Raw genomic sequence first — 20050 nt, forward strand, 5'->3', positions numbered from 1 at the left:
CTCCATACCAGCTACTGTGAAGAAAACTAATTCTACTCCAGCCAAAACCAGCACACCGAGTCTCCCAATAAGTAAAACCACAGATCTAAAAAGTACACCATCCTATTTGTTATGGAGAATTCAGTCCAAGCTTTTTCTGTGTAGGACTAAGTTGTTATAATTCCATACATTTTTAAGACATACATGTCTCATCATGCTATTTTGTCCATATTTCACTTCAGAATACCCAAAGGTAGCTATTTTCTTCATTTAGAGAATGGGGATTTTTCATTGAAAGAAAGATATAAGAGAACTAATGATAGCCACATGAATTATGTGCTGGAAGATATGATAAGAAAAGCAGTAATGGTAAAAGAAATGGAAATGTGACAAGACTGACGTATACTTTAAGCTAAGTACTTTTCCTGTTTAAACTACTTTACGTGAATTAGGTGGCAAGGTAGCCAATAAATATTTTCTTATTAATAAATAATCACAGAGTCTGTCCAGCATAACACTACTGCAATATTTTTATTAGCTTTACCAAAGTACTCTTCCCAAAACAGGAATACTTGTTCAAAGTCCAGAACACTACTTACAAAGGTTGAGACCATTTTCTTCAGTGTACGAATGACAAAAGACCCTGACAATCCACAAAAGAGTAGTTCAGTTCAACTTGGGCATATTCATAGAAAGGAAAGAATTACAGAATAATTTCGGTCAGAAAGGATCACCCACATTCATCTGGTCCAGTGTCCCAATTGAAGCTGTGTCAACTTCAGTTTGAAAAACTGAAATCTTTGCTCTGCATACTGTAAACAACTCCAGCCACTGTCCTACTGCCAGTGTAGGGCTACTACAGAGAAAGAGCAGGTGTAGAACTACTTCAATAAAAAAATACCTGCAAAACAAAAAACCCAATGTACAGTATCTGAAGTTCAGATGCTTCCATGAGAATGAAAAAAATCACAGTCAGACTGCCTCACATAGTCTGAATAATCCAAAGGAAAAGTACATTTAATGGATATAACCACATCACAAGTTTGAAATAGTATTTTGTTAGAGCTCCAGAGAATTCAGAAACTGACTGCGTGGAACCTCACACCCAGGCTATTTTGATAAAAAAAATTAAGTTGTGAGTTCTCACAAAGGGCAGAGAATGGAAATCACAGAAAGCAAGCTTTATACACCTCAAATACATAAAAACTTCAGCCTTTTTCTTACATAAAAGTCTGTGGAGAAAGTAACAGCTACTGACACTCAGAATGACTGGAATCTTCAGATATTTAATGACAGAATGACAAACAATCTAATTTTTTTCCTTCCTGTGAACTTGGTTTCCAAGAGAAAGAAAAACCTAAATTAAATAACCTATTCTGCTGGGAATAAAGAGTCTGAGGCACAATTTGGTCTGTGTGAAAGGTACAACAGTTATTCTCAAGAATTTCTAGTGGCAATGGTCTTCCTTTTAAGAATTCCTTCTATCAAGAGATAGGCTGAGCTTCAAGCTGTAAATGTGTATTTTTAAGTCACGAAGCATCAATAAAGATATTGCATTCATGTTGGCAGACAATCACAATACATCTCATTTGATATATTGTTCTAGTTTTTCTACTGAGAAATTAAAGTGCAGAAAAATGAAGAAACTTGTTTAATATGGAGCAGTTAAATTGCAGAGGGCATGAGAATTACTTCAATTTCCTCTGCTTTAGCTTCACAGTTTATTCTACCTTATAAAAGCGAACAAAAAAGCTCAGCTGACTACTAAATTAATAATTGTACAGGGCCCTGGACGTAAAGTTCTGAGGAAACATCATCCTAAAGACAAAAAAAAGTCCTGAAAAAGTCCATTTCATCTTTCTTAAGCCTTTTTAGAGTTTATATGCCACCCCGCTCAGATCACATTAGACTTCTAGAGGGACTGCTAAGTAGAAGAGAGAGAGCAATGGACAGCATGGAAGCAGGGCTATTACCTATGACACTGAACATTGCCTGGATGTCATGGGGTGAAGTCTAGCCAATGACATCAACTTAAACCATGAGTAGATATACTAAGCTAACTCATTAAAAGGCTTTATATCTGCTGAGAAAACAAAGCAAAGCCAATTATGCACATGGAAAAGAAGCAAAGCATAGATGAACTTTTAACTACTTGATATCTCACAAGTTGCAACAGCAGACCAAAAGGCAAAAGCCATCCTGGTAACAGCAGCTAAATCCCTTCAAGTATGGAGAAAGCCAAAGATATTGACCTGCAATGACCATAGCAGGTTGAAATCAATAGAAAGCACAACTGCTTCCTGTGGGGATCACATCCACAAAAATCCAGCACTGTGAAGAAGGGGGGAGCCCGAGGCAGAAGTGCCAAACTAGAGGCAGGCTCAAGCCAAGACTCAAACACCTCAAGCATCTGGAACAAGTGTCCTCCAATCAGCATCACATACCACATACTCAGAGGAACAACTGGATCAGCATATCCAGGTGAGTGCAACTGTTTGTGACAAATCATTTGAGATTTTATGTCACTGTGCATCTGCCCTTCTGCCTACCTCATCACTCCATTTCCCCTGCAACAGTGAAAACAGAATCAAACAACTATTTTCAACAGATCCTTATGTCAGGGAGATGGTCACATCAGCTGGCTGTCCAAGGTTTGTATTCTACTAAGCTACTCACTGCAACTTTTCCTCATACACAGTAAAGGAACCAAGCTGTTCTTCAGAGCTGAAAACAGAACACAGCCTTTGTTGGTAATTGCTCAAAGTATTCCTTTCTACGGAGGGAAAAAATACTTCTCCATTTAAGGTTAATACCTGAGTAACACCAGTCTGCCTCAAACACTTACTTTTTAGTCTTTTAGCTAAAGAGCTAGAAATATTCCTAAGTAACTCTGGAAGTAGAATCAAGATTTTTAAAAGGAATACAAGGAATATACTGCTGAAGTTAAGGTAGTGAATAATCTCAAACCACCTTTGATGACTCTTTAGGTTTAAGTTTTACTCTAAAAGCAATCTTCTCCTAGTATTTTTATGGACTTCTATCCCTCTTAAAACTGCAAGATCTTGAACCAACTGCTGCTTATAGGCATGGAACGGCAGTCATACCTCTGGCACACTAAGTTACCAACTACACAACACTCCCATCCAATTTTAACCCATCGAGCCTAGAGGCAAAGAATATTAACAGAGTAGTAATTCTACTTCAGTTCAACTAGGGAAACATGACATCTATAGTTTAGCTATTTTCATTTTTACAATTATTTTGTGGATTCAGTGAACTCAATATAGCGTTGATGTTATTTAGTATATTTATCTATTAGAGATAAAGACAAAGTCAGTGAACTGATAGTATATTTGCATCCACAGATTTTGTGTTTTCAGAAAAAGCTTTAGTTCTATTTTCACACATCACTATAACAGTACTAGAGACAACATTTAGTATTTGTGTATTAGAAGTCTCTCTGTTCTTTCACTAGTGGTTACAGTCCTCATAAAGACGAATGAGACAAGTGTGGCTAAGAAAATTCCACCTGTTCTGATCGATACTGGTTCTGAATTTAAAATACCCAGATCGAAGTCTGATCAAATACAGATAACCTCTGTAAAGACATTATTTAGCTGATAAATACCTGAAGTCAAATCAGGACTTTAACATTAATTTCCTCATATGAAATTTCAAACAGGTTCTCATTCCTTGATTCAAGAATATTTTATCTTTAATACCCTTTCTAGAAAAAGACTTGTTTCCCAATTCCTCAGATCACTTACTTACAATAGAAAAGCAGTGAAAGCTTGAAAAGATTCACCTATACTTGAAGACACAAGGAAAACACTAATACCCAGCTCCCATTTGCTGGTAGGCAATGAAAGAAGCATTATCATTCCTTTACTTCTGTACTCTCACAGCATGAAAACAGAAGAAAATTAAGATCCCACTTTTGGATTTATTTCTCAATGAATATCACTTTACTGACACTCAGTCTTTCTAGTCCATACCTCATTTCAATTAAAAACACTCTTGCAGCTTTAAAGAGTAAGTGGCTCCCACTTTAATGAACCCTTGCACATAATTTATTATTCATAAAAACCTTAGCAGGCAAATCATTCTGAGGGTCAACAAGCACTTTTTGGCTCTGTTTTTATCTCTTAGCAATAGAATGAAATAAGCACTTCTTGCAAGCTTTACTCTTTCTCAATGAGTGCTTTTCAAACTGGTTTCATTAGGCAGAAAGCGAGGGGCTGGTTTTACACTGGGAATACGTATTGGGAATCTAAGTCTATTCCTTCTGCCTGCACTCCTCCATCGACAAGAGGAAGTAATCACAGGAGATGCAACTTTTGCAGTGTTGTCTGTTTACAGCTTACGTCGAGAGCTTTTAAGCAGTTCTTCCAAGAATCAAGAACTGTATCAAAGTACTGAGAAGTATATTCCTCATCAAGTTAGGGGAGCACTAACCTCTCAGCCTCTGCATGCAACCTCTTCCCTATCTTTAGAAAATACATTTTCTGCAGTTTTCTCACAGTAACTGTTTCTTCCCCAACAATTTTCCAATTGCTCTCTCGATTATTTAGAAAGTAATTCACACTCCAAGAATTCATAGGTGTGTGTAGTCACATAAAAGCATCCATAAACAGGTTTTGTTGAGTCATCATTATCCAAACTGCAACATTATGTTGCCCAAAATAATAGGCAAGCTCTAAATAGGTACATTTTCATCTCTCCTTTTCTTCCAATCCAAATCCTTACTTTTATGTCTCTTGCTTTCTTATTTATTGCTTTCTCACTTTTATTATTATTATTAACAACATCACCTACACGAACTGTACTCTTTATTTACACCAACTTTATGACCTTTTCAAAACAATAGTTTATGGAGTTAAGAGTAGTTTCAAATACAGCATTAAGAACACTGCATTGTCATCACTGTTCGTCATGCTTTGAATTAAGAAACCTTGGGAGTTCATAATACAAATCTAGTTTTTCAGTTCTAGTTTTCAACTTTTAAGTCAATCCTCTTAAAGCAATTAACCTTACAGACAGTAAGTTAGTACAGTAGTGATGTTCCAGAAAGAAACAAACAAGGTGTACTTGTAGACTAATATAAGTAGCAAAGGAAAATATTATATTTACCTACAGTTTAAAGAAGATTAAGTCAATTTTTCTAGCAAGATGGCCTAAGCCTTCCCCATAGTGTTTAGAGTTCAGCCAATTTTAGGACAACAAAGAATTCAATTAATTATCTTACGCTGAAAAGCAAAGGTTTGGGCAATAGCAGCATGGATTAAAGAATCTACAGGACATCATCTTTTAAAAATAAAAGTTAAAACACATATGTTGTTACATGGCTTGGATAGTACCATATGGCTCTGGTACCATATGGCTATGAACATATGGGTAGTTCACTTTTTAGTGAACAAAAGGAAGCAGGGTTACTGGTGCCCTTATTTCAAAAATTCATTTTGCTTATCTCAGTCACTAGGAAACTATTAGCAAGATATAATTCCTGTACCCTTTACTGTTACCACTTGAAACCATCATCTGGCTACTCAGAATTAGTAGCAGGTAACTACAGCATTACAAAGCTTATCTCAGGAACAAGCCCAGCAAAAGTAAGCCCACCACCCCAAAAAAACCAACCAAAAAAACCCTCAAAAACCCACCCTTAGCAAGCAGCACAGAATGTTTCAATCCCAAAGGACAGAGCAGAACAAAATAGAGCTCTCTTTAGATTTGCAGTCAGCTGCTGTAAACTGTCAGCACACTAGTAATCCTCTACAAAATGTATATATTAACTTGAGATAATGGGGACTGATCAGCCATGCCTCACATCATGAACACAACTTGAACTGACACAAAAAGCAACCATAACAACCAAGCCACCCACAAACAGAAAACAGAGCTTGTTTTTTTTCTCCCCTCCTGCATACCTGGTTCCCACCAGACTTCTGAAGGGTTCCAGCAGCTGAATCAAAACATCGCTTGCGTAAAGTGCACTAATTCCACTTCAGAATACAAAAGGATACAGCCTTAGTGCTCCACTCTGAGTCCCGATGGCCAGTATTTTCTGAACCGGATCAAATGCCAAGGCTGAAGGTTGATAGGGGAAACCATGGCGTACGGTCTAACAAGTCAGAGGATCGCAGTAATGATGTGTCAAGCAGGATACCAAAAATAAACAGAATCAATACTGTATGTTAGAAAACAGGATTCAGCGTTAATCACAATTTAAAAAGGAACTACAAAGCATTTAAATGACAGACTGAGAAAATCAGCTGTCTTACATGAACCAATTATAAACGATGTTTTCCAGTCATAATTACTCATTCATCCTTGAGCACCAAGTGATATTCAGACTTACTGAAACTTAATTTGAATCCTACCTTTCTTCTGTATCAACTCAGCATTTTACTTTTTTGTCTACTTCATTCCCTGAGTAATCTTATTTTTAGCTCTAACAAAGACATTAAACTATTAAAATGTGAGATATGCCTAGCAAGTTTGGCAACAAAGCTGGACTTGCCATCAGAGCTATTACAAATTACTAAAGACTTGCTTTTCTCAGAATCACTTCAATTTCAATCCAATGGGCTCCACATGACAGTGCAACCTCTCTCAGCAGGGAAAAAAGAAAACAACCTGAGCTTGACAGAACCAAACTCTCACTCTGTACTTTCCCCAAAGAGAACAGCCAGCCCCAGAATTAACAAAACCAAAAAATACCCCACCTCAACAATGGGATTCTCTCTTAATATGAAGCTATTGGCACTTCTAGCTTTTTGGTTAGCCAAGACTAATTTGGTAATCGACCAAGCAATAACTCCATTATGCTTCTCAGGCTGCAATTCATCAGAATTGAGAACATAATAAAAGTGTCACCTACTCTCATTTTTGCTATAAACACACACACAGTATAAGCCATACAAATGCTAGCTTTTCTGTTTCAAAACCTTTAGTTTAAAGCAGGGGTATTCCAGGATCTCATAAACACAAAGCAAACTTCTGATATACTCCTACTTAACTGAAGTTGCAGGCATACCCCACAACTCTGTATTTCGCAAGCAAATAAGATCTAACTGACAACAGCTCTGCTCTCTTCCCTATCCTTTGTGACCACCTTGCAAAAGCAGCAGAAATGTCTGCAATACTAGAAAAAACAAGTAGGAGAATCCATGAACAAGCTCATCCATGTCAAGCTAGGCCATGGGTGCATTGCAAAGATAAAAATGGGCATTGATATTCAAATCAGCTTTTATTCCTCTTGGTACAGCTCGTGGTTAATTCGCTGCATCATTTTCTGAAATGTGCAGACACAAATCGCAGTTAGTGTATCACACGCAAGCAAATAAATAAACAGGAACTTTGTCTCTAGAGAAGATTTGCAATAGCAGCATCAGCAACTCGGCAACACACTGCAGTGAAACCACCACGGAAGACGACAGCCTTTTTCAGGCGTAAAGAAACAGGAAAAATGCATTTCCAAATAACGCAGAGCAACAGATCCCCTGTCCTTCGGGCCCATTAGCAGAGGTTTCTACTCAAATGCCGCGATAATCACATCTGCGCTACAGCTAGGTATCACTCCTTTCCCCATCCATCCAACTCTTTCTACGAAGCCTTCATGAACATGTCAGTATTACTAGAAGACGACAAACCCTGAGACTCTCCAAGAAAGATGACTAGAGTAATCCAGCAAGACCTGTACAGCTACACCCGCCGCTTTCTTCCCTTCTTCACCCCCCGAAATACAGAAATCCAACAAGTAAACAGGAGCAGCGGGCAGGCTCGGCAGGCTCGGCACGGAGGAGCAAAGCCCGCAGCTCCCATCGCGGCGGCGCGCCCCCTTCCCCGGCCACCAGCCGGCTCGGGGCTGCAGCATTCATTCACCTTGCAGAGCTGGAAGTGCTCGGACTGGAGCGTCTCCTGGATTTCCGTCTCCCGGTTCCCCGCCTGCTGTTGCTGCGCGGCGGACGACGCCGAGGCGACGGCGGAGACCGCCGTCAGGCCGTCCAGCACCTTCCTAATGTTAAATTTCCTCATGGTCTTCGGCGGCGGCGCTCCCGCTCCCCCGGCCTCGCCGCCGCCGCGCTGTCACCACCGCGCCGCCCGCCCCGCAGGCGGCAGACGAGCCCCCGCCGGGGAGGGCGGTGCAGGGGCGGCCCGCGATCGGGGGCGCCGCGCTCCTTCTCGTGCGCGGGGAGGGCGGCGAGGCGTCAGTCCGGCAGCGCAGGGGCGCTTCTCATCGGGGCCCGCGGGCTCGGAGACGCAGACTGGAGCCAAGCAAACAGGAGCCGATCAGCCCACTAAGCGCCGCCACCGCCGGTCCCGACTCGCCGCCCGCGGCCGCTCCACGCCCCGCGCCCTGCCCGCCGGGGATCGCCGCGGGCCCGGCCGGCCCCGCCCCAGCCGCCCCTCCCGTCGCCGGAGCTGTGCGGGCTGCCTCGCCTCGCCCCTCCGCGGAGCCCCCGCGCCCCCCGCCTCACATCGTGGCAGCCGCGGCCGCCGCTGTCACCTGTCCCTACGTGTGTGTGTGTGTGTGTATGCGTGCGTGTGTGTGGGCGTGTGCGTGTGTGCCGGTCCCTGCCCGCCGCCGCAGCCTCTCCCCCCGCGGCAGCAGTCTCCCGCCCCGCGGCTAGGCTCAGGCACCCTCCGCCTCCTCAGAGCTGCGTGTGCCGCCAGCCAGTCACCAGCGGGGCTTCTCCCGGCTGCTGCCAGCGGCTGCCGCTGCCCGCCCCCACAACCATCCCCCTCCTCCTCCTCCTCCTGCTGCTGCGGAGGGCGCCTCCCCCGCCTCGCGGTCGCTCCCCCTTGCCTGACAGCGCGGAGCGCAGCGCCCCGGGGAGGAGCGGCGGCGGCGGCAGCGGCGGTACCGCGGCGCCGTGCCCAGCAGCGGCGGGGCGGCCGCTCATGCGCGCTGAGAGCGCCGGCACCCGGATGTGGCGGTGCGCGCTCCCCCCGCCCCGCCGCGCCGTGCAGGGGCCGGGGCGGCGTGCGGGGCGCGAGTGGGGCGCGGCGGGGCGGCGGGAGCCGAGGGTTGGCCTCCGGCCGGGCGGAGGCGGAATCAGGTAACAGGTGGTGGCGGCCGGAGGTCGCGGCTGCCGTGGGCAGCGCCACCCCTGCCGCTGGCGCGACGCCGGAGGTGCACGGCGGCTGCCGCGGAGCCGCCCTCCACGCGTATTTCCCGCGAGAGATTCCCCGGCGGCGGGGCCGGCGGGGCTGTGCCTCATCCCGGGCGGCGGGGCGAGTGTCGGCCGAGGCCAGGGCAGTGCCGGGCGTTCCCCCGTGGTGGTGCCGCCCTGGGCGGCGGCCGGACAGCGGGTCCGCCAAGGCCAAGGGAGCGCAGAGCGGCGGCGGGACTGAGGACGAGGAGAGGGGAGGTAGCGGAGGGGTGTGTGTGAGCCCCCCGTACCCCTCACCCCGACCGCCGTGCTGGGGGTGTGGCCCCGACCTGGGAGCGCCTGCTGAGAGTGGCCTAAAGGGGCCAACACCGCCCGGGCGGAGGCACAGCCAGTCCCTAGCGTCGCCAGGTGAGCGCAGGGATTACGAAGGAGCTTCCATTCATTCTTACGGCTGAAAGACCAATGTAAACCGGTGGCACAGAGTCAAACGTTTCTTCCTGATAACCGCTGTTGTACGGTATTCTGTACTCGGCTTTTATTTTTCTTTTAGTACTAGTTTGCATTTTTGGATTATCTGGTCAGTGGTCAGGTAATAAGTATCACTCGTCTCAATCGTTGTTACATTGGCGGAGATAATTATTATTTGTGACTCATTATTGAACTTCCTTTTCAACTAAAATCAACTGGAAGATCAATCATCACTTTTGGAGAGAAAACTTGTAGAGGTGTGATTCAAGACACTGGCTCTCATCTGCAAGCTACAGCATGAATGCCTTAGCACTAAAAGTCTCTGCACACTGTGAAATGGTCCTTTCAAATGGTGTTTCCAGCCTGATAGCCAGGCATGCTTTGTTAGCACAGTAAAGGTCGTAGTGCACAGAGGGATAAGCATAATTGGAATGCAGCGAAAAGCTATGATGCAGCCATCATCATAATTAGAAGTAAAAAATCCACAAACTCTTCTTAGACCTTTAAGCCCATGTTAATTTACAGCCATATTGCCAGCAGGTATACCATGTATAAGCATTTGAAAGAAACCAAGACAGTTCACATATTCCTGCAAAGTGAACGTACAGAGCTGTTCTTTTGTGCTACCAGGACTGTTGGACATCTCCTGAAATCATCTTAGTAAAATGTGAAAGAATGCTTCCAGAGATGGCAAAAGCCCTAGAAATAAAATAATCAGACTTAATTAAGGTTCAATAAATATCTGATATAAAAAACAACTTAAATTTTAAAAGATACATGTGTGCATTTTCAGTGTGTCTTTAGTTATCTGTGACAGATTTTAGTTAATGTATATAAGTTACAGTGTAATGTCTATTTTCCCATCTACTCACTTGTGCTTATTGTAACACAATAAACCAGGAAAAAGCTTGGAGAACTTGGCCATGTTTGACTGTTTGACTGTAAATACAAACTGTTACAGGTAAAGACATATATGTGTATAACTTTAAGAATGTAAGTTATAGTCCATTTGAGTCCTCTTGTCTGTATGTGTTAGACCAAACCCTGCAAACACTCCTAGTTACAACTTTGATAGCACAACTAACCTTATTATTTATAGTAGTATTAATCATCTTCAAACACTGGCTGACAAATTAAAGGACTTGAAAAGCCCACTTTTTTTATTAGAATTTCTTTCCTTTTCTTACCTTCTATGTGCTTAGCCCATGAATGCATTTTTTAATTGGACTGTACATTTTTAGATGAGAGATTGGATTGGATTTTCTGTTTACCTTAGCACGTACCAGGAGAACCCCCCCCCATTCATTATTGCAACATTGTATCTATACTTGCAAACATTTAGGCAAATGATACAATATGCACAACTTTGAGAGGACAGCAGTTCTCTTTCTTCAGGCTTACTGGTTGATGCCATTCAACAAAACAATGCTCCCTGGGACGTCAGAGCTCTTCCTATAAAAAATTTTAGAGTAATTTCCTCTGGAAAATTTGTGAAAAAAACCCCTGGGTTCACTGGGATGTCAGTGGGAACAGTAATAGGCCTTTTAATTTTATAGTTCAGCAAAAATCCACATTATCTCACAGGATTTAGCTGCTGTATTCGAGAGCTTCTTTGGGGCCTCCAGTTCTTACACAATAACCACATCCTGTTTACAGATGAGACTATTTTACTTAACCTCCTTCATGTGTCCCGCTCAGTCCTTCCGGCCTCTGATGTCTGAAATTTCTTTCCAGTGTTTTATACCCCAGTCCAAAGTCCAAGTGTCTTGCATAGCTGGGCAAGAAGCAGTCAGACCCAACTAGTTTGCAACATTTTTGTTCTCAGCTGTGGCAGAGTCCAACTGTGACAGAGTCAGTGTTAAATATTCACAAGTTGTTTAGGCCCCAGCAGCGCCATGCAAATCCCTGCCACCAAATGAATCCACTTGGCTCTGGTCTTCTTTGCCTTCCTATTGGCTAACACTGCTAGAAAAGGAGAGAGAGGATAACCTGCTCATTTCTTGATCAGTATTCTACAGATACCGCATAAATAGCCACTGTTCCTAACAGCTGTTTGAGGCCATGGGGATCTTCTTCATGGGCATGAAGTGTTGGCCTAGATACAAATGCGATCCTACAGACTAATGGTTGGTGCAGGTCAGAATTGTTGGGTCTTTAGCCTCAAGATAATCACAATAACTTAACAGATAACTGCAGAGTGCAGTCATCACTGTGCTTATGAGCCTTTGGGGGTTTTTTTTGTGTTTTTGTTTGGTTGGTTAGTTGTTTTTTATTTGGTTTTGGGGTTTTTTTGTTTGTTTTCACTGCTGATGCTTTTGAGAAAGCACGCAGGATCACTCTTGAGGAGAAAAGACAACTCAGAAAGAATCGTGTCTTGCAGAATATACCACCTAAGGAGTCTTTCTGCTGTGCCTTTTGCAACCGGATGTGTCTATCTCATATTGGCCTTTTTAGCCACCAGCGCGCTTGTAACAAACGTGGGTAGAGCCCTTCTCAAATCTTCGTTCGCGAAGCCCAGCTATGGTGACTGTACCAGCAGTTTTACCCTGAAGAAGAAAGAGAATTATAGTAGTTCCACATGAGGCAGGAGTAAAAGTCCACCCAGTTATAATGGATGCTAAGATGTGGTGGAATAATCCAGAGCAGTGGGTAGGTAATGAAGTGACAGGTCCATACATATTGTTTGTCATACTTTGTACATAAGCTCCGAAAGCATTACCAGTTGTATCCAGAGAAGGCAGTGTACTCCAGGTGATTTGCACACCATAATAATTATTGCAATACTCAGCATAGATGAGAAATGGACCATCAGAAGTGTCCTCAGGCTCTCTGCTTGGCCTCTAACTGCACTAAAGCTTTTGAAAGTCAGTCAATCCAGGCTTTGAAGACTAAGAAAGATGCTTAGCTTTTCTGAGAACTTCTTAATGGTGCTTAGTCACTCACACTGCAGTAAGGATTGACTGAGCCCTAGCCAAACATTTCCTTGCTATAAATAGAAAGAAACTGGGAAACATTTCTGGAGTAATGTTATTCAGGTTGTTCTACTCAAATGTATTGGACAGGGCAGTGTAACCACAGCTCCAGTGAGTTTTGGAATCTTTCCTGCCTGCTGGGAAGCTGCTCAAGCTTTCTAGACTCAGAGCTGTTGCCAAAAAAAATCTGTGATTTTTTTCCCCCAATAATCTGCATTGGTGAAAAATCCAGCTACAGGTGAGGTTTTTTTGATATTTCTGCAGCTTGATTTGAATAAACCATGAACAAGAAGGAAATTAAGAGCATGTGTCAATTAGCTCGTCGGTTCCTGGGAAAAAAAGCTATGCTAGTGCTTGGGATAACCACAATTGGAGATGAACTGTCTATGGTTTGTAAATTCACTGATTTCAGAAACATCCTGATTGACCATGGCTATACCGATATGATGAGTTTCTTCATTTGAAGCCTGTGTGGTCTTTGGCAGGCACTCAGATCATGGAGCATCCTTAATAAAAGACCTATGGAGCAGCATGACTAACATCCTCTGTATGGATGTCATCAGGCTGTATGGACATGGATGGCAGAGAGAGGGCATATCCTACTGCCACAGAGTCTGCACCAAGATTCCTGCACATTCAGCTCAGGTCAGCAAATATAATGCCAGTTGCATACATGAGTTGGTGAAGTATGAACTAGAAAGGGTCTGCAGCATTGTTCTGCACAACCAGTATAGCTAATAATACACAAGTGTCAGTGTAGCTGTTGTGTGTTGAGCTTTAGCATGGCAAAAGAAAGTGGCATGGCTGTCTTGGAAGAACTGAAGGAGTTGTTACCAGCTGACCACCGTGGGTGTCTGACTGCTGGCCACAGCCAGTGCTATGTGACAAGAGGTGAATGGCTACAATGCACTAGCAAGGCAGAGTACATAAGGCAAAAGGAATGAACGACAGCAGCAATACATGATGGAAATGTGAGACTTGGTACAGCTGTACAGCGTCCTGCTCAGTATCTCACATGCTTCTTTGCACTTTTGTTTCACCCCTGTTGTCTTGGACCAGACAAAGGCAGTGTCAGCTATTAAACTGCAAAAAATTTACTGCATCTAGTTAAAATAGATTACTAATATTACTTATTATCTGTTGACCTATTTAGATATTATTCTCATCTGATGATACACAGATGCTTCAAAAAATGTTGTACTTAAGCATCCATCTGTCTTTTGGAATAACATGCGGAAAATTTAAGAAGGATGTTAACACCACAGTTTTTATTTTCAAATTTATTTTAATTATTTTCAGCCATGTCTTTAGTTCCTAAGGTTAGGTTGTTCTAGCAGCACAGTCTACCGATTTGGCTTCAGCCAATCCCTTCCTTTTATCACTATCTGAAGGAGTAATTTATTTTTCTGCTCATCCAAATCTTCTTTGGCTAGTGCAGGCACTTAATTAATTTCATTCTTATGTTGTACTAAAAATGTACAGTTCTCTTTTGTTCATATAGTCTGTTTATTTTTTCTGCTTTCTATTTTTTTCTACATTTTCCTTGAGCCTGGGCCAGCTCTGTGTTAAGAATAGTTGTTTCAACCTTAGCATCTACTCTGCTCTCTTGCTTCACACTTTTATTTACAACAACTATCTCAGTTGTCCTGTACCGTTCAAGTTATTCTCCTGTGCAATCAAAACAGGCAGTTTTGGTGGCAGTATTTCTTCTTTTTTTTTCATGATTTTCTAGGTTATAGTGCATCGACAGTCCTAGGAGCAGGATTTACAATTCAGGATGCTGGCCTTCCAAGAGGATATTCTGTAAACTGCAGAGACTGTCTCCTTCTGTTATCTACTTTATTTTTTGGGGAAAAAAAAAAGTCAGTATGTAAAGTGGAGGATAGATTCTCTTCCAAGACCTTTTCATCTAGATTGTATCTACTCATGTGGAAGATGAGATGTCTGAATTAAAATTCTCATTTTATTTTCACGAATAAGCACCATCAGAGCTAGAGCGGTCATAGAATGAGCAATTTTGAAATGCAGTGTTGTGCTTAGGCTCCTAAAATTCACATCTGTTATACTTTGTATCTTATCCTTTATCAATTTCTTCCATTCCTTACTGATCATAATTTTTATGGATACTTTTTTGTGTAAGAATTAATTTCATAATATTTATCCCTTACTTGAACTGGAGGGTTTTCAGTCTCTGTATATTTTTAAGAAAGTCATTATTCAGATACTGCTAGTGGATTGTAAAGATTTACGGGAGGAACAGGTAATATGTACATTCAATATTTAAGTTTGCTTAATGTGTTGTAGTTGTTCTTAAGATGCCAGAGGGAAATTACAAATACTGACACTAAGGAGTTTCTAATTTTAACACCATCTATACCATAACTTCAACATGTAATTAACCTTATGTTTCCATCAATTAAATCTGTGCGCCTTATTAACAGTATGTGTAAGATTAAGCTACATCAGAAGACATTGTTTATGCAACTGATAGCATGACATACTAGTAACCAGTACATAACTTACACCATTACTTGTCTTTTATTGCTTCTTTAATTTGATCTATTCTGATGGATGTTTGAGACATATTAATGCAGAATCGTATAAGCACAGAATAACTGAGATGAGAAAGGATCTCTGGCACTCATCTGATCCAATGGTCTACTCAAGTCATAAACTGGAGCCAGCTTCAAAGTCAGAGCATGTTGCTCAGGGTCCTGTCTAATTTTTACATCTCTCTGATGATGGAGATTCTGTAACCTCCATTTTTCTTACATTATTACAAAATATAAATGAAGTTTCACATCCCATGTGCTGCATTTCTGTTTTCTGAGTTTTGCATTAATTCTAGGCCTAAGCCAGGATTAAAACCTCAGACAAACAATGCTAGTACATTCAGAACAAGTTTCAAACAACTTAAGGCTATTATCTATCTTGAAAAATATGGGCCAATACTTTACTGAGTAATGAATATTGTTTCATATATATTTATCATAAACATTTCATAGTATTCAGTCAAGTATAATACAAGTGCTTCTTATTACAGTACCACTTTAAATCATGTGATAGTGAAGTAAATATGAAGTACAATCTGTCTCCATTAAAAGACAGCAAAATATTAGAAGAGAAATCAACACAAGCTTTATAAAATAGCCAAATTAGAATTAAGTATGAGTGTCTGCCAAGCGAAGAAGGTTTTTCTTAGACTAAATGAATTAAAGCTAAAATATGATGGACAAAACTAATTTATCCATTCTTAAAACAGAATTACAGTGCTGCAATGTCTTTCAAATATAGTGGTCTGTTTATATACAGTATTTTCTAGGAAACGTACCATTTCAGACAGGAGCTTTCATCAATGAGTCTTTTTAAGCGACTGCCCACTACAAGAAAAAAAAAACCTTATATTTTTTTTTACTGCAATTGTACTTACAATGCATTAGTTGATAGGGGATTCCTGTTGTACAGTAGTTTAATGATCTAGACAAGTACTCATTTAGACTATGGAAACATTAACCTTTGTTAAAAATGGCTACTATTTCACTGGTATTTTTTCTTCTTACTTTAAATTAAAAGCAGAGAATTACATAAACTGAAAGGCTAAGCACGCAAGCAAGCGGACAATCCCTTTAAAGATGTTGAAGCTAGAAGATCCAAAATGCATCTATGCTTCATTTAATTTTAGGCTTTTTTTAGTACAGTTATTTTCATCCATGTTACCATTTCTTTTTGTGCATGTAAGCCCTTCTTCAGAATGAAAATACCATATATATTTAAATTTTATGATTTGTATAAGAAAATTTCAGATTTGAAGACAATTAAAATATTTATCATAAAAGTAAAAACATTCTACTTGCTTTTAACTTCATTTGAAGCATGGTAAACAGTACCGCTTTCTTCCTCTTCCCCTCTCCCTCCCAGCTACTGAAACAGGAGGTGAAATACAAGGAGAGCTGAGACATTCCAATGAAAATGCTAGTGTGCTCCAATTTTAGAGCAACATAATAATTTGAAATTAACTAGGCAAATAATTGTTTCAGAGTAACAAGGCAAATGGGTAGGAGAAGCCTAAAGTATGCAGGACAGATTCCAGCTTATTAAAGTCAATGATCCTGACAGTTCTTTTTTCTCCCATTCCTTACTTTTTTCTAGAGTCTGTTCCAAGACACTCATCAGTGAGCTTCTTGAATAGACTTTAGGTCCAGTTGGTGGCTTAAACATTTTGAAGCCCTAATTGAGGCAGTTGAGCTTTGGCATGTGGTAGCTGATTGAATTAAAGCCTAGAGGAAATGGTAAGCTTTAATTAGATCAGCTCAGCAAGCTCTATAGTGCATGGCATTGTCCTGACCAGAATTCAGACCTATTGCTGAGATTAGGTTCAACAACTTGATATATTATCACAGTTTTGAGCTTTACTTGAGACAAGGTGTGTAAGGAGTCATTAATATCTGCTCCTGCAAATCTCCCTGTGAGTCACCATCCCTTCTTCTGTAGCACTCTAGTTAGGGCTGGTTACAGCACCATTTGGGAATAGCTAACATTTATTAATTATACCTGTATTTTATAGTGCATTACCATATAGATGCTCAGTTTGAAAAGAGGTTTCCTGAGAATCAGTGGGAGAAAGACTCTGCTCAGAGTGCCCCCTGCCCCCTTAGGCAAGACAGACAGGTTAATGGGAAAAAATGAGATTGTCTTAATTTTAGCAACTGGAAATTGAGATACACACAGAAATAAAGCTGTACTAGTTTAGTTGTGCAAGTCTCTGGTACAGTTTGTACTGCATACAGCTATGCCTAAATGCCTAAATTATGATTTGCAGTGGAAGCTGTTTAATTTGCACTAGATTTGCATCTCTCCCCTTGCCCGAAGCGCAAGTAGCTTCCCTGTAACAATGTTGAGGTGCGTCTGGAAGAATCCCAGAACATTCTGGCGCAACCTGATGGTATCCACAGCTCTGCCTCCCAGCCAGGGTGTGGAGATCCATTTTCTCTTTCCCTGGCCACTCCCACTCCCTTGGTCCTTCTTGTCAGCATACAGCACACAACTCCTCATGGAGCCTGAAGGGCCCTTAGTTACACTGTGAAGGTTTCAAGGCAAAAATGGCAGCTAACCTTTTAAAAAGCACTCCAGCTTAACTAATATCCCTATCCACTCCCCATCCCTGGAAGTAGCCAAGGCCAGGTTGGCCAGGGCTTTGAGCAACCTGGTCTAGTGGAAGGTGTCCCTGTCTGTTACAGAGGGGTTGGAAGTAGATGATCCTTGAAGTCCTTTCCATCCGAAGCCATTCTATGATTTTCTAAGATAATAAATACTGAACGGCACTAACTATGGGCCATGAAGGTTTCATTGTAAAGATGGTTTAATACATACTTGTTCAGGGTGCTGTGAGGGCTGGTGGCTCTGTGGGTCATCGGTGGCTGCCTATAGTAGTCCACTGGGACAGGGCCTGGCAGCCAGGGTGTGAGCCACCCCCTAGCCAGGAGCAGGCAGTCTGGGGGGCAGCCCTGGCCCTGGGCACCAGAACCTCCACGGGAATGTGCTGAGGCTGGGCAGGGCCATAGCGAACTGGAGACTGGCCCTGCTGCAGCATTTCTGGGCCAGGGGTTGATGGCCCCAGGGGCTGACGTGGAGTCCTGGACCATGGGGAGCCCCAGGGGGCTGGCAGAGACAGTCAGAACTGAGACTACCCCTGGGGCCCTGGCATTTTCATGCCTACATCTAGAGTAGCAATTCATGTCTGAAGAGCAGTCTTAATTTACATCCCATGGAAATGTTTTTTTTGTGTGTCATGACTATTTTTGTCTAGAAGTTCAGAAAAAGCAAATTTTTTTGAAGATAAAAATGTATCTCATAAATAAACCTTATATCAAATGTGAGCGAGTTATTCTCTTGTTGTATATTAAGTGTGGACATGCTCCTAAAATGACTTTTCGGGAAAAATTGTATGAAGTTGCTTCATTCACAAATTTAAAATCAGAAAAATCTGGCAATACCTATGTAACATGAATGATATTATTAAAGCTGTTTATTTTGTTTGACTTAATGTGAAAATGAGTTTTAAGATTTATATCATGCAATGTCACTTACTTCCTATTACAGGAGTAATTGGAAAGATCTTCTCACTCTCAGTCTTGTAACTTCCAAGCATGAGAGTCCATCGTTTTTGTGAGAGCTGATTTAAGAACAAATAAAACCTGTGCTTCTCTGATCTGTCACTCACACTGTCTCACTTGTTGCATATTTTCATTTGACTGCACAGGTTTTTGATGCTAAAATAGAGTTCTGTTTATTTCCAATACTGCATAGTGTCTTAATGAGTGGCAGTGAAAGGAAACAGGACTTGTAATGGCCCATCACAAATAAGTGTAAACAAGCAGTTCTGTTTTATTTGCCATATATTATGGACTGTAAACCTAACATAGATTTGGAGAACCATCTACGTATATTGTAAAATTAAAGAAGTGCTCCACTTTAGGAAGTGATTATGAAAGATTTCGTAATCCATATTCTTATTCAGTAGCCCCCAGTCTTATCAGAAATAGTGTGTCATCCCTAGCACTAGCTTTTAGCGTAGGTTGTTCCCTAGAAATGGAGTAAATCCATCAGGTGTTATCAATGGCTGGGCTAGGCTAGATTTTTCCACCACTTTTTCTCCAATTCCTAGCCAGGTATTTAGAAATTCTCCATATATCAGGTGATATATTCATGTCTGCAGACTTCCTATGGGATATGCCGTTTGGAGGCACTTGTAGACAGACTGAATTTCAGTCTGTGGCTGTAGCCACCACATACCAGAAGCCACCATATATTTAAAAGATTCTTGAGGCTGCTCTGTCTTTCAAGAAGTGCTTTGACATACTTTTGTCTGTCTTGCTGATCCCACACAAAACACAGTTTTTCAGATTAAAGAACATAGGCCACTGAATAGTATTTTCAAGGAATTATTCTCATTTAAGCATAAATTTAGTAAAGTATGTCTCTAACAGATGGATTCATAATGCCTGTGACTTTGGAGCTTTCAGGTGTTGGCATATGTATTGAAAAGATGTATTCTCACAAAAACAGCATATTAGAGTTGTACTATGATAAAACTTCAGCTCTTTCGAAGTGGAACATAGAATTAACAAACATTGCCTCAAAAAACCCTGTACATTAAACTGTTCACATAATGCTGAAGAAGAATGCTTTCTTCCTCACATCTTTTGAAAGCATGGTATCTTTGAGCTAAGTTAACGATTAAGTGAAATAAGTTTATCTCCCTATTCTGTTCTGCATGTGTTCTTATTGCTCTTTTGCAGTCCTGTGTTCAGCACTCATATGTCATATGTAGCTTCTTTTCTCTCAGTCTTTAAGGAGAAATATATGAGCAATGTAGTGCGTCCCTTTGGTAGTTTTCTTTGAGGTGGAGAGTCAGTGGCACATATGCACTGCTGTATTTTTATGCGTGATAAAGTATGATCAAAGAAATATGCCTTACACTTCAAGCAGAAAATGAAAATGTTTGTGACAATACAT

At 41.6% G+C, this 20050-nt stretch overlaps 1 protein-coding gene across 4 annotated transcripts in view; it reads right to left on the reverse strand.

The window, feature by feature from the left end:
• STXBP5 (syntaxin binding protein 5) overlaps positions 1-8283 on the reverse strand; it is a 102564-nt gene extending 94281 nt beyond the window's left edge. For all 4 annotated transcript variants that reach the window (XM_027725282.2, XM_027725280.2, XM_027725281.2 and 1 more), the window contains exons 1-2: positions 7864-8283; positions 6003-6100 (exon numbers count right to left, since the gene is read on the reverse strand). In XM_027725282.2, coding sequence (XP_027581083.1) covers positions 6003-6100; positions 7864-8016 — 251 coding nt within the window. In that variant the 5' untranslated portion in view covers positions 8017-8283. The remainder of the gene's footprint in view (positions 1-6002; positions 6101-7863) is intronic.
• Between the last annotated feature and the right edge of the window lie 11767 nt (positions 8284-20050).

This window comes from Pipra filicauda, unplaced genomic scaffold, assembly GCF_003945595.2.
Source record: "Pipra filicauda isolate LSUMZ 115617 unplaced genomic scaffold, ASM394559v2 scaffold42_size3861933_pilon, whole genome shotgun sequence".
Lineage (NCBI taxonomy): Eukaryota > Metazoa > Chordata > Aves > Passeriformes > Pipridae > Pipra > Pipra filicauda.